A 25015-nucleotide genomic window follows, 5' to 3' on the forward strand; every position below is an offset into this window, starting at 1 on the left:
GCGGATGACCCGTGGGATCAGCGGGAAGGCGTACATGAGCAATGCGTTCCACAGGATGAGGAAGGCATCCCCTAACAATCCTGGTGCCAGGCCTGCCCTGGAGCAAAATAGTGGACATTTGTGATTTGTCGCTGAGGCGAAAAGGTCGATTACCAGGTGACCCCATTTTTGGAATATCGTGCAGAGAACACTGTAGTGGATTTCCCACTCATGTTCCTGTGAGAAGTGCCTGCTGAGGTTGTCGGCTGTAGTGTTTTGGCATCCTGGTAGGTATGATGCTGTGATGTTTATATTGTTGTGGATGCACAAGTTCCATAAGTTCATGGCTTCTACGCATAGCGAGTAAGACTTGGCTCCCACCTGAAGATTGATGTAAAACATGCATGCCACATTGTCGGTGAGAATAGAGATTAAGGTTTCTCGTATTAGTGGGAGGAAGTGTCGGCATGCATTGTGTACTGCGCGTAGTTCCAGGAGATTGATATGCAGTCGGGTTTCCGCCGTGGACCACTTGCCTTCTACATTGTGGTGACCCAAGTGGGCGCCCCAACCTATCAGGGAGGCATCTGTTGTAATAGTCACTGATGGGAGGTCTTGTTGAAAGGGAATCCCGGAGCATACATTCCCTGGTTGTGTCCACCACTGTAGGGAGAGTATAACCCTTGGTGGTAGTGTCACGCGTCTGTTGAGAGGGTGTTTGCTGGGTGCATAGACCGTGCTCAACCGTGCTGTAGACAGCGCATATGGAGTCTGGCATACTTTACTACGAAAGTTGTAGCTGCCGTATGTCCCAGAGTCTGAAGGCATGTCCTCACTGAAGTTGGTGGGCTGATGGTCACTGTGGAAATAAGATTGGTCAATGTAGTGAACCTGTGGTTTGGTAATGTTGCCTTGGCTTGTATGGAGTCTAGGTCAGCGTCGATAAACTCCAATTGCTGGGTTGGTTCCAGGGTGGATTTCTTTTCGTTTATCTGTGGACCTAGCCGGAGAAACAGGTATATTGTGGTCTTCAACATGCCTGCCATTTCTTGTCGGTTGGCACCCTTGAGAAGGCAGTCGTCCAAATAGGGGAAGATTATGACTCCTTTGTGTCATAAATGTGCTGCTACCATTGCGAGTGTTTTTGAGAATATTCAGGGAGCAGTGGACAGTCCGAAGGGAAGGACCCTGTATTGGTAGTGGTAGGGTCTTACTGTGAACCGCAGGAATGGTCCATTGGCAGGATGTATTGTAATATGGAAGTATGCATCTTGAAGGTCGAGGGCTGCAAACCAGTCCCCCCTATCTAGCGCTGGGATTATTGTCACCAGAGTGACCATTTTGAACTTGTGGTTGTGTACGAACCTGTTGAGTTTTCGGAAATCTAAGAGTGGTCTCCATCCCCCTCCTTTCTTTTCTGTCAGGAAATATTTGGAATAAAAGCCCCTCCCTCGGTATTGATGTGGTACTGGTTCTACAGCACCCAGCAGTAGGAGGTGGACTACTTCCTGTTGCAGAAGGTGCTCGTGAGAGGGGTCCCTGAGGAGGGACAGGGGAGGGGGAGGAGGATGGTTGTGAAAGGAATGGTGAAGCCAGATTGTATGATCTCCAAAACCCATTGATTTGTGGTTATCACAGCCCAGGCACGGTAAAATGGGTGTAGGCGGTGACCAAAATTGTGGGATGGGGTATCTGTTGGCGCTAGAGGTGTGGGGAGGTCGTGCATACCCTTGACCAATACTTCAAAATTGTGGCATAGATGTAGATGGACAGGTGGACAAGGCCTGGTTCTGTGGAGCTCGTTGTCTCTGAGCCTGTTGTTTGGGTCTGTTCTGAGTGAAGTATCATGGTTGTTGATGGTTAAATGAGGTGTCTCATGACCTCTGGTATGGTGTAAAGCGTTTGTCAGGCGGAGGATGTATGCTTAGCGTACGCAGCATCACTCGGGAGGCCTTCAGGGTATGGAAGACGTCATCTGTTTGAGACGAGAATAATTTATCCCTATCGAATGGAAAGTCCTCCACTTTTAGCTGTAGTTCTTTCGGAATTCCCGAAGCTTGCAACCATGATGTTCTTCTCATAACTACAGCTGTTGCGGTTGTTCGGGCAGCTGTGTCCGCTACATCCATTGAGGCTTGCAGTGCTGTGCGCGGGCTATTAACTGACCCTCATTAATGATGCCGTTAAGTTGAGGACGTTTATGCTCGGGGAGGTGTTCCACGAGCTCTTGTATTTTACTATAGTTAGAGTAGTCGTAATTTGCTAGTAGAGCAGAATAGTTGGCAACTCTAAGCAGAAGGGTGGCTGGCGAGTAAACTTTCTGCCCAAAGAGGTCCAGTCTCTTGTGTTCTTTATCTTGTGGTGTGGAGCGGAAATGAGGCTGTTTACTGCGCTGATTGGCAGCCTCTACCACCAGAGAGCAGGCTGGAGGGTGTGAAAACAAAAATTCTGTGTCTTTGGCTGGAACGAAGTATTTCCTGTCAGCTCATTTGTTGGTGGGTAGTGCTGATGCTGGTGTTTGCCATATTACCTCTGCAGGCTCCATTATAGCCTCATCCATGGGGAGGGCGATCTTAGTCGATGATGCGGGTTGTAGGATTTTTAACAACTTATGTTGTTTCTCCTGCACCTCATGTAAGGCAATTTCTTGGCTGTTTGCTATTCTTCTGAAGAGTTCTTGGAACTGTTTCAGATCATCTGGTGCCATAGAGGTGGACGGCGTCACTGCTTCGTCTGGTGCAGAAGATGAGTGTGGGGCAGGTGGTGAATCATCCATGTCTGCCTGTGAGAGTATCTCTTCCTCTTCTATCACTGTCTCGGGGGGGCGGAATCAGAGGTTTCTCTGTGTGGTAATGATGGATGTACTCAGAACCTCTTATGGCTGGGGAAGGGGGACCAGAATAGGGGTTCTGCTATGTGGACCAAGGACCCCATTGTGGCCATTGCACGGGGTAAGATGGTAATGGGTAAGGCCAGTGCTGTGCATACCAGGGCTGTGAATGCTCGGAGGGATGATGCTTAGGTTTCATAGCGTTCCATGTAGGTCTCATCTGTAATGGGGAGGAACGTTGTGAGGAAAAGCAGTTGTCCTGCACATCTCCTTCCTCTCCACTATGCATGGGGATTAGTGCAGGAGATGAAGGAGGGTACCGTGCCATGTAGCTCGGGGAGTGTTTGGTGCCGAGCAGCGGTGACTGCGGTGCCAAAGAAAGCGCTAAGTCATCAGGATGCAGGAGTGGCGCTGATCCCGCCTTAGGGTTGCGGTCGACTGTTGGAGCGCTGACCGTTGCTGGATTTGACTTGTTAGCCAGCATCAAGTCTTGGGTCGGTGCCAGTGGTAGCAGCATTGATCGCGGTGCCGCTGCCTGTGCTGCGCTCGGCCCCAGGGTAGTCGGTGCCATGGAGGAGACTTGATGTCTCAATTCCGGTGCTGCGCGTTGGGGCTCAGCAGAGGTCCGCTGAGAGACGGTGCCGGAGGAGACGGGTGCCTCATAAGTGCTCACTCTGGATGAGTGGAGCACTGAGGGTAAAGACCTCGCTGGGGAAGCTCTCTTTTTCTGAGAGACCCTTGCTGGAGAGGTTGAAGCTCGCTTCCTGAAGGTTTTGGAAGTCGGAGCCTTATCGGAGCTCAGGGATCTTGTTTTATGAGACTCCCCAGAGGACGTCTCTTGCAGAGGTTGGAGGGATTTCTGCAGAAGAATCATTTTCAAGTGGAGCTCCCTATCACGTCTTGCTCTTGCTGTCAAGTTGGTGCAATGTATGCATTTCTGGAAGATATGAGTTTCTCCCAGACAGCGGATGCAGGATGTGTGGCCATCAGAGCGCATGCTATAGGAGGCGCCAATGGCTGCATGAGACGACCCCTGTGCGCGCCCTTCCCCCGACTGAGTACTGCTGCGAAAAATCTCTGATCTCCAGCACAGGGACACACTGACACCTAGAGCGGAGCTCCCACAGGGACACCACTCAAAGAAGAACCTCAAACTTCAAGATGATCTTTTATCTCTAAGCTTGAATCCAATACCTTTAGTGCCTTGGTGCAGCTCTCCAAAAGGTGCCCACAGATTATTAGGGCAGCCCCTCAGTTTAGTCAGAAGTGTGCTTCAAAAAACTCACAGTGCATGAAGTCTCTCAAAAGTGATGTTGTGTGGGGGGACTCAGTTCTGAACAGGACCAATGGTGTCCAGACATGCTAAAAAGAGTACTCCCATGTTAATGAAGCAGCGTAACTCTTCTCAGAGAGGAACTACTGAAATAAGTTTCCCAGTTTCTGTTGTTAAGTTCCTTTAAAATGTTCTCTTTTCTATCCCTGCTGATATTTATAATGGCCTTTTGAGCAGGCCCAAGAGTGCACCAATAATGCTGTGGAAGCAAGTGCATATGCTGACTAGATAAAACTGAGGGACTTTCAAATATTTTATCTGGTGGGGGTAGAGAAGAATTAGCCTTGACCTGGGAGTAATGTGTAGAGCCTTTAGTAAAGCTTTTGACACAGTCCGACATGACATTATCATAAGAAAACCAAAGAAATATGGTCTAGATGCAATTACTATAAGGTGGGGGCACAACTAGTTCAAAATACAAACTCAGTAATTACTAGTGCATGATTTGCTGTCATACTGGGAGGACACATCAAGTAGGGTACTGCAGGGATACCTTCAGAGTTTGGCATTATTCAGTATTTTCATTAATGACTTGGACAATGCAGAGGAGAGTATGCTTATAAAATTTGCTGATGACATCAAGCTGGGAGGGTTGCAAGCACTTTTGGAGGACAGGATTAGAATTCAAAGTGATCTTAATAAATTGGAGAATTGATCTGAAATCAACAAGATGTAATTCAGTAAAGACAAGTACTACATTTAGGGAAAAATCAAATGCACAACTAAAAATGGGGAATAACTGACTGGGCAGTAGTACTGCAGAAAATAATCTGGGGGTTATAGTGGATCACAAATGGAATATGAGTCAACCGTATGATGCTGTTGTAAAAAAGGGAAGTGTCATTCTGAGGTATATTAACAGAAGTGTCATATGTAAGACACGGGAGGTAACTGTTCAGCTCTATGTGGCACTGGTGAAGCCTCAGCTGGAGTAGTGTGTCCAGTTTTGGGCACCACACTTAAAGAAAGATGTGGACAAATTAGAGATGAGCAACAAAAAGAATTTTAGAAAACCTGACCTATGAGGAAAGGTTAAAAAAAACGTGCAAAAAAGACAACTCAGGAGGGACCCGATAACAGTCTTCAAATACATAAAATATGTTATAAAGAAGATGGTGATCAATTGTTCTCCACATCCACCAAGGGAGAAGAGGACACCAAGGACAAGAAGTAATTGTCTTAGTTTGTGGCAAGGGAGATTTGTTAGATATTAGGAAAAATCTTTAAGGATCATTAAGCACTGACACAGGTTACTTAGGGAGGCTGTGAACTCCCCATCACTGTATAACAGGTTAGACAAACACCTGCCAGGGATGTCCAAGTATACTTATTCCTGCCTCAGTGCAGGGGAATGGACTAGATGACCTCTTGAGGTCCCTTTCAGCCCTATATTTCTATGAAATACAGACCTCAAGCCCAATCTTAAACACCCCTTGCACAGAATTCCCGCTTATTTCAATGGTATTTGTGTATAGTGCTTTGCATCAAATTTGACACTCCTTCTGAAAGAAGTTAAATATCTCTCAGTCTTTTATCAAATTGTCTCTTGACTTCTACATCATTATGGTAGTAGAAATCAGATGAGATACTTTTTACAATTTCTTAAGGATAGAACTTTTCGGCCAGCACACAGCAAGTCCCCACTCCAGAATTTACTACCTTTGGTGGACTATCAAACCTTGTGCTCATAGAGCTCCAGGATACAATGCAATGTCTGATTAGCACTTTTTTTGTTAATCTTTTTGTTAATCCCCCAAGATAAATGTTTAGTCATATTGGACACAAACAAAATGTGTAATTTAAAGTGTGCACTGGGCTTCCTGTTGCTGCTGACCTCCTAAATTTCACAGTAATTCTTGTAGGCTTGGAAAGCCCTCTCAATAATTAGGAGGAGCAAGAATGGCACAGGAGTTTAGTGATAAAGGGAAAAGTTTTAAAATATGCATCTGAGACATGCACATGCACTTTATGAAATACGCATCTGTGGCATTCTGGTATTTCTTAAAAAATTCACACCAATATCACCTGCAAGCTTTATAAAATCCCTTCAAAAACCCATACCAAAAGGTGGACCTTCACCAGTTTAAAGACATAAGGTTGTGACTACCACTACAGTGAAGATGCATGCATGAAAAAGAAATCTACATTAATGAAACCTAAGTACTTACAAACATGGAAACATTTAAGACAAGTAAAATACATATCCAAATGTTCAGAGCCAATAGTCTTAAATATCTCAAAGAATAATTTTGTCCCTGTTTATTAGCAAGGGCTACTAAAACATTATTTGTATTATAAGTAGTGAAGTATGAGGATGCCTTTCAGCATGGGCAGCAGGTATTGTAGGCACGGGAAGGCTCTGCCTTCCCAAACAGCCTGATGTCCCCCTTCCCATACTCCACCCCCAGGTTCCATCCTGCCTGCTGTTCCCTTTGTGCCAAAGGCTGGGGGCCGCAGTGTGCCCCTGGGGCTGTGCCATGCTACCCGTCCTCCTGGCACTGGGACCGTGCTGCCTGCCCAGCACTGGGGGTGCTTTGGCCGAGCCACCACTGGCAGTAAGAAGGAACTGAGGAGGGGCTGGGTCAGCCGGGGCATATATTCAGCACCATGAAGATGCCATTCCAAGGGCTCCACACCCAATCCCATGGGAACTACTCAGGGAAAACTTTCCAATGACTGTGCACATGGCCCGCGCACACCCTAATTGGAATCAATATGAGCAATCACTCAAAGAAGAATATTGAGTATTTGCAAATTGAGCCATAATCTCTTCTCTGGTTGGCAGTTTGAAATGTTCTCTTTATAGACTTGAGGTCTAAGAACATAAGAACATAAGAAAGGCTGTATCGGGTAAGACCAAAGGTCCATCTAGCCCAGTATTCTGTCTCCTGACAGTGGCCAATGCCAGGTGCCCCACAGGGAGTGAACCTAACAGGCAATGATCAAGTGATCTCTCTCCTGCCATCCATCTCCATCCTCTGACAGACAGAGGCTAGGGACACCATTCCTTACCCGTCCTGGCTAATAGCCATTAATGGACTTAACCACCATGAATTTATCCAGTTCTCTTTTAAATTCTGTTATAGTCCTAGCCTGCACAACCTTCTCAGGTAAGGAGTTCCACAAGTTGACTGTGCACTGCGTGAAGAAGAACTTCCTTTTATTTGTTTTAAACCTGCTGCCTATTAATTTCATTTGATGACCTCTAGTTCTTGTATTATGGGAATAAGTAAATAACTTTTCCTTATCCACATCACTCATGATTTTATATACCTCTATCATATCCCCACTTAGTCTCCTCTTTTCCAAGCTCAAGAGTCCTAGCCACTTTAATCTCTCCCCATATGGGACCCGTTCCAAACCCTTAATCATTTTAGTTGCCCTTTTCTGAACCTTTTCTAGTGCCAGTATATCTTTTTTGAGATGAGGAGACCACATCTGTACGCAGTATTCGAGATGAGGGCGTACCATCGATTTATATAAGGGTAATAATATATTCTCAGTCTTATTCTCTATCCCCTTTTTAATGATTCCTAACATCCTGTTTGCCTTTTTGACCGCCTCTGCACACTGCGTGGACATTTTCAGAGAACTATCCACAGTGACTCCAAGATCTTTTTCCTGACTTGTTGTAGCTAAATTAGCCCCCATTATATTGTATGTATAGTTGGGGTTATTTTTTCCAATGTGCATTACTTTACATTTATCCACATTAAATTTATTTGCCATTTTGTTGCCCAGTCACTTAGTTTTGAGAGATCTTTTTGAAGTTCTTCACAGTCTGCTTTGGACTTAACTATCTTTAGCAGTTTAGTATCATCTGCAAACTTTGCCACCTCACTGTTTACCCCTTTCTCCAGATCATTTATGAATAAGTTGAATAGGATCGGTCCGAGGACTGACCCTTTGGGAACACCACTATTTATCCCTCCATTCTGAGAATTTACCATTTATCCCTACCCTTTGTTCCCTGTCTTTTAACCAGTTCTCAGTCCATAAAAGAACCTTCCCTTTTATCCCATGGCAGCTTAATTTACATAAGAGCCTTTGGTGAGGGACCTTGTCAAAGGCTTTCTGGAAATCTAAGTACACTATGTCCACTGGATCCCCCTTGTCCACATGTTTGTTGACCCCTTCAAAGAATTCTAATAGATTAGTAAGACACGATTTCCCTTTACAGAAACCATGTTGACTATTGCTCAACAGTTTATGTTTTTCTATGCGTCGGACAATTTTATTCTTAACTATTGTTTCAACTAATTTGCCTGGTACAGACGTTAAACTTACCGGTCTGTAATTGCCGGGATCACCTCTTGAGCCCTTTTTAAATATTGGCGTTACATTAGCTAACTTCCAGTCATTGGGTACAGAAGCCGATTTAAAGGACAGGTTACAAACCTTAGTTAACAATTCCGCAACTTCACATTTGAGTTCTTTCAGAACTCTTGGGTGAATGCCATCTGGTCCCGGTGACTTGTTAATGTTAAGTTTATCAATTAATTCCAAAACCTTCTCTCGTGACACTTCAATCCGTGACAGTTCCTCAGATTTTTCACCTACAAAAGCCAGCTCAGGTTTGGGAATCTCCCTAACATCCTCAGCCGTGAAGACTGAAGCAAAGAATCCATTTAGTTTCTCCGCAATGACTTTCTCATCTTTAAGCGCTCCTTTTGTATCTCGATCATCAAGGGGCCCCACTGGTTGTTTAGCAGGCTTCCTGCTTCTGATGTACTTAAAAAAACATTTTATTACCTTTGGAGTTTTTGGCTAGCCGTTCTTCAAACTCCTCTTTGGCTTTTCTTATTACATTCTTGCACTTAATTTGGCAGCGTTTATGCTCCTTTCTATTTGCCTCACTAGGATTTGACTTCCACTTTTTAAAGGAAGTCTTTTTATCTCTCACTGCTTCTTTTACATGGTTGTTAAGCCACGGTGGCTCTTTTTTAGTTCTTTTACTGTGTTTCTTAATTTGGGGTATACATTGAAGTTGGGTCTCTATTATGGTGTCTTTAAAAAGCGCCCATGCAGCTTGCAGGGATTTCACTTTAGTCACTGTACCTTTTAACTTCTGTTTAACTAACCCCCTCATTTTTGCATAGCTCCCCTTTTGAATTAAATGCCACAGTGTTGGGCTGTTGAGATGTTCTTCCCACCACAGGGATGTTGAACGCTATTGTATTATGGTCACTATTTCCAAGCGGTCCTGCTATAGTTACCTCTTGGACCAGCTCCTGTGCTCCACTCAGGACTAAATCTAGAGTTGCCTCTCCCCTTGTGGGTTCCCGTACCAGCTGCTCCATGAAGCAGTCATTTAAAGTATCGAGAAATTTTATCTCTGCATTTTGTCCTGAAGTGAAATGTTCCCAGTCAATATGGGGATAATTGAAATCCCCCACTATTATTGAGTTCTTAATTTTGATAGCCTCTCTAATTTCCCTTAGCATTTCATCATCACTATCACCGTCCAGGTCAGGTGGTCAATAATAAATCCCTAATGTTATATTCTTATTAGAGCATGAAATTTCTATCCATAGAGATTCTATGGAACATGCAGATTTGCTTAAGATTTTTACTTCATTTGATTGTACATTTTCTTTCACATATAGTGCCACTCCCCCCGCCCCCTGCACGACCTGTTCTGTCCTTCCGATATATTTTGTACCCCGGAATGATTGTGTCCGATTGATTGCTCTCAGTCCACCAGGTTTCTGTGATGCCAATTATATCAATATCCTCCTTTATCACAAGGCACTCTAGTTCACCCATCTTATTATTTAGACTTCTAGCATTTGTGTACAAGCACTTTAAAAACTTGTCACTATTTGTCTGCCCTTTTCTGATGTATCAGATTCTTTTTTATGTGAATGTTTATCATCTGATCTGGCCCCTACTTTATCCTCTTCCATCCTCTGCTCCTGACTATAACCTGGAGATTCTCTATCATTAGACTCTCCCCTAAGAGAAGTCTCTGGCATAGCTGGCTATTACTTTTCTCCATGACAACTAGGGAGCTCATCCATTCTGTTGGCTCCTCAATTTTTTGTGCTACTTGCATTGCTTCCATCCTTGCAAGCTCAGCCTTGAGTTTATCATGGGGTGCCAATGGCACCTTTCTACAGGGATGGATAACTGGAAGGACCTGCATGCTTAGCCAGATCGTATGTTCATCCTGTGAGCAACCCAACCCTTGAAACATGTCATGGTATTCCCAACAGAATGCCTCATAGCCAAGTTCAATATGATCGTGTAGTGAGAGCACCCAGATTGAGTTTCTCACATGCAGCCAGACCTAAAATTGGTGTCACTTCCTTTGGCACTACAATGAAAGGGAGCCTGCTTGTAGATGGTGTTTTTATGGTTGATATTAGCAATGCACCACCCCTTCACTGGTTTAGTTGTTCCAGAATAACCAGTTACTTTTATTTTTGTTGCTCCCAGTTTTGGTCTTATTTATAGTCTCTAAATCTTGTTCAGACAGAACACGAACCTGAGCTCCTGTGTCCAGTTTCAGTGGAATTCCATTCACTGTCGTATGCAGTATCCAGTCCTTCTCATCAGGATAAATCCCAGTACATCTATAAAAAACTCCTCAATGAGACGGTTTTTAACTGACTACACATGACTTTTCTGCATTTAGGATCTGCAGCATTTTGCAAAAATGATTATTTTCCCCAGTTTTGACAGAGTTTCCCAAAGGCAACACACTGTTTGGGGCTATGCTGTGATCCACACCTTCCACATGACCGCCTGTGTCCAATTTTCCCTCTAGACGTGGTTTTCGTAGCAAATGGTTCCACTCTTTGATTTGACCTATTCTGACTATATTCGTTTGTACTTAGTACTTGGATAACCCCTTCTGGTGAATTCAGTTCTTTGGCTTGGGCTGTCACAGTTTCTGCTGCCCTACATATTTGGAGAACTTTTTCTAAAGTGAAGTTTCCACAAAGCACTCTCTCTCTGTCAACACATCCTCTTTAACACCCCAACTGATTCTGGCTCTGGCCACAGACTGTCATCTCACCAAAGTCACAGGTTTTACTGCATTTCCTTAATTCTGTGACATATTGCTCTATGGTGTCTTTTTCTTTGCGCAAGCCTGTAAAAACATATCTTATGTTTTATTCCTTTTTGGCATGCAATGTTCTTCAAATTTAGTCAGTATTTTACTTAACTTCATGCTTTCGCCTTTTTCAAACTTAAAGTTGTTATAAATATCCAATGCTTCCTCCCAAAACATGGGGGGGGAGGGGGGGGAAAAAAGAGGAAAAAAAAAAGATTTCACTTGATCATTTTTCTCCTTTGCCTCTAGGGCTGCTAAACACAATTCAAATCTCTATCTAAACATTTTCCAGTTCTCTGCAACATTGTCTGACAATTGCAGACTGGATGGATGGATGTTGCAACACATCTATTTTGGGCTTTTCCTCTCTTCTTAAGCTAGTCAAGCTATTATATTGCTTGCTAAATGCATGCAAAAGCCTCATGCCTGGTGCTCCATGTGCTTCTCTGGTGCCTCCCCTTGTGTCTGCTTTCAGTTGCAAACACTGGAGTTCAAAATGACCGCAGTTTCCTTCTCATTCAGCACTTCTGACACCATGTAACAATCTTGGGGTTCACTAAATAACAAACCAGTGAATGAGAAAAGAATAAAATTTTAATAAAAACAAACTGGAGAGCATCTGGTGAGCTACTGAACAAGCCCTGTAGTGTTACCAGTCCCTATCTCCAGGGCACATCTCCAAATTTCTGTGTTCATAATACTGTCCCTTACGAGGGAGCATCTCTAAATTACAATCTTCTACAAATATCTCTCTACATGTATGTTTACATATAAGGAGAGTTTGGATGCTGCTTTTCAAGAGCTACTCCTAGCCTTCAAGTCTCATTTATTAAACAAGCACAACATTTGTTTACTAGAAGAACTAGCTCTCAGTTTGTACTACTAGTTATTAACTCAGATTAATACTTACACCAGGAAAACAATTTGCTTCTTACACATGTCCAAAGATGAATATACACAATTTAATAATGCATTGCATTTTTGCAGGGTTTTTTTTTTTTTTTGGTAAAGTAGGTACAAGCTTGATTGTGCAGGGCCTACACATGTAACTCCAGCACCTGGTCTTTGTTTAATTGACTAGGAAACAGTAAATAGCTCCTATTTGCACATTAGTCATGCCATAATGTTTCTAAAAATAATCTAATGGAATACGGTAGTCATTCAACTACTGAGAGGCAGAACATTTCTGGGAAAGTTTTGCATGCCTCCAATGCTTTGAGAAGGGAGAAATTATATTACATGACCAGTGCAATAATCCTCCCAAAATACACTCCCATCAGCTTTAGCAATAAGAAATCAAGTGCAAAAAAGGCTAGCTCAATTGTTAAATATTACTGATATAATTTAAATAGCCTGCAGAAAGCTTAGTAACTGAATTTCTAAAGCTGTGTTCCTTTTGCATCACTTCTACAGTTTTAGCCCACGCATGGGTAGATTTCTCCATTTTTGTAAAGGGCATGATTGTATCTCTGCCTTTTATCAATTTAAGATTTTTATACCCTTGCTAATATCACACTTGTGTCCCTCAGGGGTCTGTACTGGGACCATTACGGTTCAACCTATTCATAAATGATCTGGAAAAAGGGGGTAAATGATGAGCTGGCAAAATTGGCAGATGATACAAAACTACTCAAGATAGTTAAGTCACACACCGCAAAGAATTACAAAGGGATCTCACAAAACTGGATGGCTGGGCAACAAAATGGCAGATAAAATTAAGTGATGCACATTGGAAAACAATCCCAGCTGTACATATAAAATGATGTCCCACTCAAGAAACAGATCTTGGAGTCAATGTGGATAGTTCTCTGAAAACGTCTGGTCAATGTGCAGCAGCAGTCAAAAAAGCTAACAATGGTAGGAATCATTAAGAAAGGGATAGATAAGAAGACAGAAAATATATTGCCTCTATATAAACTCAGGGTATGCCCACATCTTGAATACTGCGTGCAGATCTGGTTACGCCCCCAATCTCAAAAAGATATATTGGAACTGGAAAAGGCACAAAAAAGGGGGGGATGATTAGGAGTATGGAACAGTTTCCCTATGGAGGAGAGATTAATAAGATTGGGACTTCTGATCTTGGAAAAGAGACAACTAAGGGGGATATAATAGAGGTCTATAAAATCACGACTGGTGTGGAAAAAGTAAATAAGAAAATGTTATTTACTCCTTCTCATAACACAAGAACTAGGGGTCACCAAATGAAATTAATAGGCTGCAGGTTTAAAACAAACAAAAGGAAGTATTTCTTCACACAATGCACAGTCAACCTGTGGAACTCTTTGCCAGAAGATGTTGTGAAGGCCAAGACTATAAAAGGGTTCCAAAAAAAAAAAAAACACCACACCACACCCCCACTCTATACACTCATGGAAGATAAAGTCCATCAATGGCTATTAGCCAGGATAGGCAGGGATGCAAAACCATGCTCTGAAGTGTCTCCTAGCCTCTCTTTGCCAGAAGCTGGGAATGGGCAACGGGATGGATCACCCCATAATTGCCTGTTCTGTTCATTCCCCTCTTAAGCACTTGGCATTGGCCACTGTTGGAAGACAGGATACTGGGCTAGATGGATCATTGGTCTGACCCAGTATAGCCATTCTCAGGTTCTTTCCCCAGCATAGCTACTGTTCCTCAGTAGCAACTCATTTCTATATTTACTACATAAATGGTTGGCTAAACAAAACAAAAAAAACCCTCATCTTTTGAGATGAGCTGATGACTACAAAAACCAGCTCAGTGCTTTCTCCACTAAGTAGTAAGTAATTTGACAGTTTAAAATTCCTCCCCTTTAACTACTATATATCAGTTAACATTTTTAAAATACAGTTTTAGCTATACTACTGCATAGAGTATTTTAAATTCTTATGAAATGAACTGTTTTGAAAATGTTTATTGCAAGTCACATTTCACAACTACTAGACAAATTACATACAAAAACTATCAAAATATACAAAAAGCTGCATGAAGCAAATACTGTTACACTATACATATAACAACTGAGGTGAGCTTACTTCATTAGGAATAGAAGTGTTCCTAATATTTGTTAGCAGTAAGGTTTATTAAATAAAGTTCAAAGATTCAGAAATATACTGTTATCAAGCAGTTATAATTCCATTAGGTATTTAAATATTACAAAAGAAACAAGAGTGCTATAAAAAGAAAAACCCTTTAATTGCATTTGACAGTTTAGTTACCCACCACTTGTAAAAACAGCATTTTCCTTAAGTTGGTGGAAATTTCCCCAATATTTCAAACCTAAATCTGTTTGTCATATGAAAGTTAATGCAGAACTAGTTACTCATTCCTGTACAGACAATTAAAAACAGAACTTCACCCTGATTAACAAGCAGAAATTGTTCTGGGTGGGGGTGGGGGGGAAGAGAAGAACTAAATCCTCGTTTACATATAGCACATGGCTTAATGTACTGATCACAAAAGGGTTTAAGAATAGGATGACCAATTATATTTAGACAGTTTATTACATGAAGACAGGTTTGAAATATATCGCATGCAGGATTCTAAAGCATAGTGACTGTCAGGATAGAAACATACATCAGGACAGAAAGATCTGTTGTGTGGTCAATATCATTTCCACTCCATTTACTGAAACATTTTACCCTCCACCCAAGTCTCAGCATGGCAGATGCAGTATACTGGAATGATAATTTGAATGACCACTTCCAAATAAAAAAAACGTACTAATTTCTACCACCAACTAGTATTTAATGGCAGAATAATCTTGTTTTGACCTGTCAAATCAAAACAGAACCCTACCATGTCCATGGCAGATTTTTCTGAGCATCAGCACAGTTTACAAATTAGTCAGCTCAAGAGATGCTCCTTCTCTAGAGATAGAAGGAAAAAGTTTCCTTTCAATTTGTGTACCTTCCTTCTATTAAAAAAAAGTGGAGTTAAGAGCATGCATTATCTAGTGACAGCAAAACGGCAGACTTCAGAACCTACATATACTCTTATTTACATTATGGCCCTTGCAAAGGCTGGGAGTAATGCAGACGGACATACCCCTTTCTTTCCTTCACCAATCCCGAAGTATTTCAACCAGCCTCCTTTGGTATTCTGAAGCCACAGCATTGACTGACTATCAAGACAGTCATTTCCTGCTCTATTTGCAAGATGGCTGGAGGATAAAACTACCAGACTATATAAAGTCAATGAGGTTTTTTTTTGTTTTTTCTTTTTTAAAAGGAAAATCACAACATAGCATTTTACATTAAATGGTACTGGGAAGCTTATGTTTACACCAGCAAGTCACATCGAATCTGAATAGTTGTGGGTTTGCACCTCATATGATAGGAGAGCAGTCAGTTGATAAGTCCAGTAAATTTGTGACATAATGAAGCTAAGTTTCTGCTGTCTGAATAGAGGGCCTATGGAACCCTAATCTGAACTCTTGTAAAACCTTGCAGAAGCTCAATCTGAATGTTGAGGATCCAATATTCTCATGTGTATGCATTAAGATTCATTACGTTGTAGTGAACGTTCTTATGCTGAAATGATGCATCTAGTAAATGCCACCAGGAATACTACATAGCTCATCTATTAAAAAAAACTACAAGTCAGACAGCTATAGTAAAAAAAAGTTACATTCCTTTAGTCTCAAATTAATGCTTTCTCGGTCTGTTTCTAGAAGTAACTGACTAATGTTAGTTTTACAGTCAATCAATTATCTGCAGCCACTAGAGATCTGTGTCCATATCCTTCATCATGATGGGAGGAGCACACTCAGTGGAGGTGCATGCATCCAAACACTGCTTGAAAAGTATCTCCCCGATTCTAGGCTGTGGTGTGGTCTAAACAATGGCAGTTGTCAAAGACCCATTATGGCAGCTGGGTTATAAGGAAGCCTCAGGCTTATCTTCTACACTAGCCCAAAAGAGAGATGAGACAGGAGCCACTATACCACTGGAGACACTCCTAAACGGGGGGCTGGGAGGAGAGGGCACAAAGCATCTGCAGCATAGCTCCCAGGCTCTTTACACTATTTTTAATGTAATTCAAATTAATGTTAGTATAGTACATTAACATTTAAGACTATCTGCTATAGAACACTTGGTGCAATTAATTTTTTTATGAATACAAAGACTGAAGCAGAGTAAAGTCAGCTGTGAAAGCATGCTATTTAAAAGAAAACAATTGAAGAAACTTTAGCTCAGTTAGCAATGACATTTTTCCTGATTAAGATAATTTTGCGTATGGGAAAGTACTGTGAATTCGACAAAGTTACCTTCTCTAACATACCATTGACACATACCGGCAGCAGTGTGTTTCAGTTAAGAAATTACTTTTTTTAAAATACATAAAATGTGGTCTAGCATTGTACCTACTTTCTAAAAATCCTACAAATGAAAAGATTTGAGGAATGTTCACATCAGAATAGAATTAAAGTTTCACTAGAATCATAAATTACTAGAAAGTGTGTTGTTTCTTAAGTGGTACATAAGTATCACATGTACATGTGAAACTACATTGTTCGTTGTAATTCACATGATGCAGTATTAAATTTACCAATTCCTTTTATAAAAAAACATATGCAATACAAAGGTCAATCAGAAAAAAAACCCCACACACTTTTGCTACTAATGCAGCATTACACAGTCAAACCAAAGCTATATCCAAGTGGTGAGACAGGTCATGCAGAAGAACATCTTCAAGTCACATTCCCATCTGCATGTCAGCAAAGTTGTAGAAGCTGTCTACATCTTGAGAGGCGGAAGCTTTGTTCTCCGATGCAAAAACCTATATATTTGAAACAAGGAAGTAGTTACTTGTCACGGATATATACAAATGCAAGTCATCTCTGCTCATTCAAGAGCCTTACATGACAAATGTTTGTATTTCTAGAGATTTATTCATATAACAGGCATAATTCATTTTTTAAAGGAAATTAAAATAGTTTCAGGACTCAGTATATGAAGCAAAGAAATTCGAGACTTCATTTGTCAAGCAAAACGATCTTTCCCTTATAGAAAATAGCTCCTGTTTAAGCAGTCCATCCTAAAACACAGTTTTAAAATTTTAGACTAGACTATTTAAAAGTCACTTCAACCATCATCCTGTAGGGGGAAGAAAAGCTATGAGGTACCATCAAACTCACTTAAGGAAACAGAGCAAGTACTCCACCACTTTCCCCTCCCTCCCAAGCCACACAAAACCGAGAAAGGCATTTCTCTCCTCTTCTCCCACATATACCTCCTCGGGTATATTTTCAAAATTTCAGAAGTACTTTCTCAGCAAAAGTGGTTTCCAACTTTTTGCCAACATCCAAATTGTTTAATATTTAAAATTTTACAAAAAACTCTAATTGTGCAAAGTAGCTGTCCTTGAAGATAGTTGAAAAAAAAATATATTGATTTTAGTTAATTAACTAAGCCTGCCTGCATCCATCAGGCAGCCAAGATATATCTAAAACAATGCAATGTAAGTTATCAGGGAAATGGTTTGGCAGTTTATATCTAGCCTTAAAAAGCAAGTTTGTCTTCCAACCCAAAGCTGGATTTTAGAGAGTCTATTTTATGCATCCTAGGAGGAAGTTAAGATGTGACTAAATGACAATGTACAGTGACTGAGTTATCCAAGGTATCAAAATTAGAGACTGATCATTCTCGGTGATCATTCAAGCTCAAACATCTCAGGATCACCATACCAGAACATAACACTGTCCCAGCTAACATCAAGCTCAACTCCAGCTCTCAATCTTAGTTTTGCGATGAGATTGGAGAGAAGGGTTTGTGTTCTTATATTGGGCCAACCACTACCCTCCTTCATTTTGATATCAGGATAAACACCTCTCCTGTCAGTGCAAAAGGCCTATTTTGATGATCCACTTTCAGAGTCCAGTTAACATGGAGCCTCTGACCCCCAATAAGGAATAATATCTAATAGATCTATTAATGCTTTGGTTGGATATCATGATCCATTTTTGGCCATGAATACAATGGGTCTTTAAGACCGTTTTCCTCCCACACTTGTCCTCACAGGACATCATGGTTTTCAGACAGACCGCAAAAGCTTTGTATCAAGACAAAACTGGGGAGCAGCATAACCCCCATCCGTAAAATGGCAATCTTCGACAGAGAGATTAAGTGACTGTCCAACATCACAAAGGAAGCCTATGGTAGAGCCAGTAACTGAACTGAGTGAAGTCCAATCCTTAACAGTTAACTTCTTCCAATGTGAATAATGCACCTATGGCAGAAATTTCAGTCTAAAGTCAGACCACTTACCAGAATTTTTTGTAAGTGTGAACTGTGGCTGTGCAACTAATAATGAATGACTTCTTACAATGACCCCTACAAACATCCAGAGTGGTGACCAGAATTGTTTCAGGTGAAGAATCTAGTTAATCACAGTTGTTTACACCCAGTGACCAAATTAAGTATTTCTAACAGCACTCTTCAAATCTTGCAGATAAAATAGCCTGTTTAGAATCCAAGCGTGCTCTCCATGGTATTAGATTTGTATATGGAGGTGGTGAGTTTTTCCTGATAGAGTTTCAGTCAGTGGCACATTCTGCATACCCCTGAGCAAGAGATGTAAACTGATCCATGCCCCAGCTGGTTGGTGAAGGCCAGCAGAGTGGTGCTAGAACCATTTCTGAAGTGGAGAATACCTCCTTGCAGAAGCAAGTCTGAAGTTGGTTATTTCCATAATTAAAAAGTTGTGTTTCCTACTAAAAGTGATATGAAATATATTTCATAATATGCATTTTAAAAGTTAAATTATGGGGAAAAAATCCTTCATTACACAAATGCTTGTTTTATTATGTAAATGGTCTTTGGACTATGTGCAAACAAAAATATTTCTCAGACAACCCCATGTTCCAGTTACTTATTTAATGCAACAAGCATTTTCACATGGATGAGAGCATGAAGTTTTCCAGGGAAGAGTGCTGTGTGTAGAAATCAGCTTTAAGTGAGAAAGCAGGGTGTCATTTCCGATTTAGGTCTCGAATTGATGGCACAGACATGCTACTTGAAGGTAGTCCAGAGACTGTCTCATTTGTACATGTTAAATTAGCTAGGTAATCAGAATTTTAACAATACACAGTGTTGGAGAAGGGGACTTTAATACTCTGTCCATGGCCACACCCAACATCATGATATGCCATTCCATATCATTTTCAGAAGTAATTCAATTTGATAATAACTGAAACAACTTCAGCCTTTGAATAAGGAACTGTAACCTAGAATAAGGAACTGGGAATAGCCAACCAACTTCAACCTCATTTCCGGAGAAAAGCATGCCAGCATCTCAAAGAAGCAATTTTTAGACCACTGCTCAAGCAACTCTATGCTAAGAAATTCATAGGGCAACTTCCTCTTTGGGTAAAGTCAATAAAGTTGTAGCAAGGCTACATCAGAACTAACTGGATTTCTCTAGTCTCATTGACCTACGTTGGTTTGGTTTTAAGCCTGGCTGTGCTATGGTTGATCTTATGAACTATGTTCCCTTTAAGTTGCGGTCACCCAAGAATCAATCAAGTCCCGCGAACTTGATTAGCAGAGCCATGCACATCCAGCAATGTGTGTTCAGGTGCCCCTCCTCCCTGCTGCTCTGCAGCCGCATTGCTCCTGCCCTCTGCCTTGGAGCCCCTGGCCAGCTGCTCCCAGGACCCTCCTGCTTGCTATACAGAGTGGGGGGGGGTGCTGATGTCAGGGTATCCCCTTCCCACCCCTGCTCATGTACCCCATCTCTGCAGAGTGGGGATGGGGGGGCAGGACTCAAGAGCAGGATGGAGCTGCTGAGGTCTGAATGAGCTTTCTGGTGCTTAAAGAGACAGCCACACGCACACCTCCCAACACATACTTGTGTTATTGTTACTTCTTGTTACTTCCTGCAATGCACATATATTCTCTGTAATTTTATTCTTCTAAAGTGTTATTTTAGTGTTTTGACTGATCAGTGCATTTCATAAATTTAAGTATAAGAGAGAAATAAAATTCTTTGAATAGTGAGTTCTAAAATGCCTAACCTGTCCTGGCTGGAGTAATTATCCCCATGGGAACTTAAAAAAAAAAATTATATGTAGGTTTTTTGTTTCTACTGGTGGTGCACATCCACACAGTACCTTGATATTGGTGCACATAAAATTCATTCCACACACTGATGGGAAAAAAATTAGAAGGAACATTGCTCATGACAATGGATAAAGAAAAATGGTCTTGAAAAGTTGGCATCTTCTCACAATAAACCAACTTAAAGGCTGCTAACAAAAGACTGGGCAGATTGAATAAGTCAAGGAGTTGTTCTTTTGAGGAAAACTAAGGAGTAGTTTTGGGCACCTTAGGGCTAATTCTGGCAGTGTCTACACTACAGATTTCCTCCTGTCCATGTAAGTGCCCTACACCGGCAATATAACTACTCCACCTCCACAAGAGGCATCACAGTGTCTGTGTAAATATTGCATCCCTTACACCCAACTTTGGCTGTCTTGTCAATTTCAGGGCAGGAGCCACGAAACTGATGAGAAATCAGGACAGCTAGAGCACAGCTTCCCCCAACTCCCTGAAGAGCTAAGCAGCTGGACCCCGCTCCCAGCTGGGGCAAGAAGCCCCAGCAGCTTCCCCCCTGCTGCTCCTGCCCCCAGGCAGGGGCCCCCGAGAAGTTAGGGCAGCTAAACCCCGCTCCCCAGGGATAGGAAGCCCCAGGTGGCTTCCCCTGGTTCCTGGTGGGGAATGGGGGTGGGAGGTAGCGCATCAGGAGCCCAGGAACCTGTGGGGCAGCAGCTGAGAGACCAGGCGCTCAGCTCCCCACACTGCCCATCTTAGTTCAGGGGAAGCACTCCTCATGAGGATGTGCAACACTGACCCCAGGAGGGTAGTGTAGACATGCATATGTAATTACTGCAGTGGTTGTAAGTCAACCTAATATAGGCTGACTTAGGTTTTCAGTGTAGACATACCCTTAGCTTAATGTATGCCCCAAAGAGGTATAAAAAAAGCTAAGCGAACAGATTAAAGGTTATTGGGATATTATTCAGTTTCTTGCTGTATCATATGATGCATCTCCTTTGAAATGTTCATGTATTAAGAACTTAGACAAACTACAAACACTATCCCAGAAAAAGCATTATTAGAACAAATGAAGAAGACGCTATCTGAAAAATGGTAATGTGGTGTGAGAAAGCTAAACTATGAGGATGTTTAAGTTCTAGGGAAAAGCCTTGGTCCATCTTTAGATTAGCACCATGACTGTCTTACAAATACAGTAGAACTTGAAAGGTATCTAGGATCACTCTGCAGAAAAAACAGCCGTCTCATCCTACTTCTCAGCCAAGAATTAAGAGCAGATTGCTCCAGCGTGGTCTACTTTGTAAGTCCCAGAACACAGCCCTACCTTACTGTACATTAGGTAAGTTATTTTTGCAACCACAAGTTTTAAATAGAAAGCTTAAGTTCTTCAGAAATTGATGATTTAGCATCCCCACTTCACTTGGCAGGGAAAGTTTCCTACTTCCTGCTGGTGAGTGTACTTTTCTTTGGAGTAAATTAAGTTATGTGAGTTTCAAAAAATTAAGACTGATGTTTTCAGGTCTTGCTGGCTGACAAAACCTTAGCAAATGAAAAATAAGGTTTCTAGATCATGAAATATTTTTCAGGCAGATTCTGGTCATAATTATTTCCTCAAGAGAAAATAGCTCACCTTGGTTCCACTGAAGACATCATTTATAATGCTTCGACATCCTTCTACGGCACCATCTCCATTAAACTCCAAAGCAACAACAGGACCTACAAAGAGAGTTTCACCTCTAATAATGTTTTTTAGATTTCCATCTTAAATGGAACATTAGAGATTGGCTGTTTTCTTTATCCCTTTCAGAGCCCTGAGTTTTGTTCACATAAAGCCTCACAGTTCCTATTGCAACCATCATCCTCCATGATAAGGATTAGTAATGGAGCTGTAAAAATACAAACGTTGTCTGAAAAAAGGATGTGTACAAAGGAAAACATCTGCAATTCCATATTGGGAAAACAGCTGCTGTAGAAACAACTGAACAATGCAGATTTCCAGTTGAATTTCTTGAAAAGCAGTTGGTCATAAACGGACCAGAAAATGAAGGAAAGTCTTATAGTACGGAGATTCTTATTCATGCTGACTGATGGACAGCTGTGAGATGGCTCAAAGTTCGTTAGGATGGGACCTAGTCCTTCAGAAATTTGCTATTTAGCTTTTGCTATTCTATGTTTGCAGAACAACAACAAAGCGGTTTGTATGCTAAGCGTTAGGAAGACTAAAATCTATACTTAACTGCTCACTATGGCTGTATTTGATTTCTCCAAAGAACGTATACAATGGGACTACTTCACCACTTACAAATATGAACACTAACTTTGAAGCTAGAGGTCTTCAACAGCATTCGCTTCTGTTTTAAATCCTTTAACGGTAGTGAATCATGGCTAATGACAAACTGGGATTCTATTTTAGTCTGCCATGCCAAGTTCTAGCTTTTTTCTTTTTGAATTAAAGATTTAATACAACACCTTTGTGGTTTGCCAGCAGCAGGGACTGAACATGCAAGATCGGGATCTAAAAGCATGAATTTATTTCCTAAGCTAAGAGAACAAGGTCTGCTAGATATTTGGGTTGCCATAGCCTTAGACCCATGTGGTCCTGTCACTAGAAGTGAACCACACTGGGTTAGATCCCCTTTGGAGCATTGCCTGGAGGGATCAGGAAGGAATTCACCACTTCATTCGGGGCCTGATGCAAAGCCTACTGAAGAAAAATAGAAAGACCTCCCATTGATTTCAGTGAGCTATAGATTGTACTGCTCCTGTGGCTCAAGCTATTTCCCTTCTTTTGAAGTATTATCTACAGCCAGAGGGAATAAACTAAGATGGACTAGAAACTGAGTTTTAAGTGTCAGAAGGGGGGGGGGGAGAAGGACAAACAAAAAAAAGACCTTTTAAGTGATATTTTAAGAAGCCTTACCTTTTTCAAGCAAAGGGATGAAGTCAGATGCACTCTGCTGGAACACTCTTTGAGCATCCTCTGCTTTCATTGAAACTTCCTTAGTCTGAACCAACAAAAAGCCTTTGCCAGTCATCTGTTAATAAACAAGGGTACCCATGTTAAACAGCTGTTAATATCATTGATATATAGTGAGGACAGATGTTTGGCTGTTCTGAAAGCAAAAGTCCAAATAAATTACATGGGAATAGAATACACAATTTTCCCCTCTGAATATTAAATCTTCTCAATTTATTCTCTTCTTCCCTAGTTTACAAAGGAAAAGCACTCTCTTCACCACACCTGAAGATTGAATGGAATGAAAAGAAGACATCCAATCTTTGCTTCTGTTCTATTCCCCTACCTGAAACTAAAGTTTTTTCTTGTACATTTTTTAATTTGAAACTACATGTGCTGAGCATCTACAAATGCTACTGAAGCTAACTGCCTGACTTGCAAAGGTGTTTAACACCATTAGCTTTTCTTTAGCTGCAACGGACACCAAACCTGGATCAGGCTCCTCTCTAACCCACAACTACAGCATCTGGCTTTTATCTACTAGTCAAGATTTTTTTTTTTTTTTAAGCCATCCACAAGTTTATGGTTTTAGTTCTAAAAAGGAAAACACTTCTCTGTACAGAGAAGCTATGTAAAGATATTGTATCCATACTTTCAAGAAAGCTTCCAACTGGACTCTTACCCAAGTACAAATAAATTACTTGTGCACATAAAATGGCACTTTAAAAGTAACTTTTGGTGCTCCCATATATCCCTCAAGTTCGATAGGTATCAGAATAAGATTGAACAATCTCAGCTCATGTTCAGATGGCAGTTATGGGTACATTATAAATACCCAAATCAATGCAAGAAAATGCATCATGAAAAACAAGTTTGGGGGTCATAGTTTACATTTTTTCAACACACCAAAACTAGATACTGAAAAGTGTTTTAGTAGATATCCAGAAGCAAGCCAGTTTGAACTTCAGTATCTTCACTTCAATAAGCTATGAGAATTTGCAATTTATTCCAAAAGATATGAAATTGGAAAGTCAAGAAGCTGGAAATAGAAAAAGGTGTCTTACCTCATCAATTAACTTTCTAGCATTTGCAGTTGTATAGTCTCCAGCGAAGAAAACTGCCAGACATGATTCTTCACTGCTCTTCTGCCTCCCACCCCGGGTTATTGGAATTATGCTCTTCATGGTATCTGTAGAAATTCTGATTACTTTTAGTTCCTCAGATGTAGGAATGGGGACATAATCCTGAACTATGGCATCTTCAGGTAGAAGACTCCAATTGTTTTCTCCGGACACTGGTGTAAAGTCATGGATGTTGCTCCATGTGTTATTGAAGATACTCAGTCCAGCATCTTTGAATTGTAAAGCCAGCTCTGGATAGTAGTACTGGAAACAGCCAAATTTCATACCTGTGGATGACTCGATAATGGGTTGGGTGGCACAGCACAAGAATACTTCCAACTTTCTGCAGTCCCGGGTGCGAAATTGTTGGCACGCCACCACGCATTTACAATCTTTGCAGTCACGGAAAAACACACTGCCTTTTACGGGTCCTAGAAAGATTCGGCAGCTTGTACAATCATCAACAGTGATTGTTGCAGAATGGTCAAAAATGTAGATATTACAGTTCTCACAGTCCTGAATGACAAATTGTTGCCCTGCAACTTTTCCAGGTAAACGACCCACAGTTTCATCCTTAAGTCCAGAAAACGTGTAGTCTTTGGGATCAACCTAGGAAAAATATATAACAATAGTTTTAAAAGTGACAAAAGCAATAGCTGGTATTAAGAACAAGCAGAGAAACCGGAACAAACTAAATT

The 25015-nt window shown here is 41.3% G+C and overlaps 1 protein-coding gene across 1 annotated transcript in view; it reads right to left on the minus strand.

Moving 5' to 3' along the window:
• Nucleotides 1–14083: 14083 nt before the first annotated feature.
• RP2 (RP2 activator of ARL3 GTPase) overlaps nt 14084–25015 on the minus strand; it is a 43635-nt gene continuing 32703 nt past the window's right edge. The window contains exons 2-5 of the mRNA XM_054008924.1: nt 24261–24926; nt 23161–23275; nt 21871–21956; nt 14084–16965 (exon numbers count right to left, since the gene is read on the minus strand). Coding sequence (XP_053864899.1) covers nt 16882–16965; nt 21871–21956; nt 23161–23275; nt 24261–24926 — 951 coding nt within the window. The 3' untranslated portion in view covers nt 14084–16881. The remainder of the gene's footprint in view (nt 16966–21870; nt 21957–23160; nt 23276–24260; nt 24927–25015) is intronic.

This window comes from Malaclemys terrapin, chromosome 1 (genome assembly GCF_027887155.1).
Source record: "Malaclemys terrapin pileata isolate rMalTer1 chromosome 1, rMalTer1.hap1, whole genome shotgun sequence".
NCBI classification, from domain to species: Eukaryota; Metazoa; Chordata; order Testudines; family Emydidae; genus Malaclemys; species Malaclemys terrapin.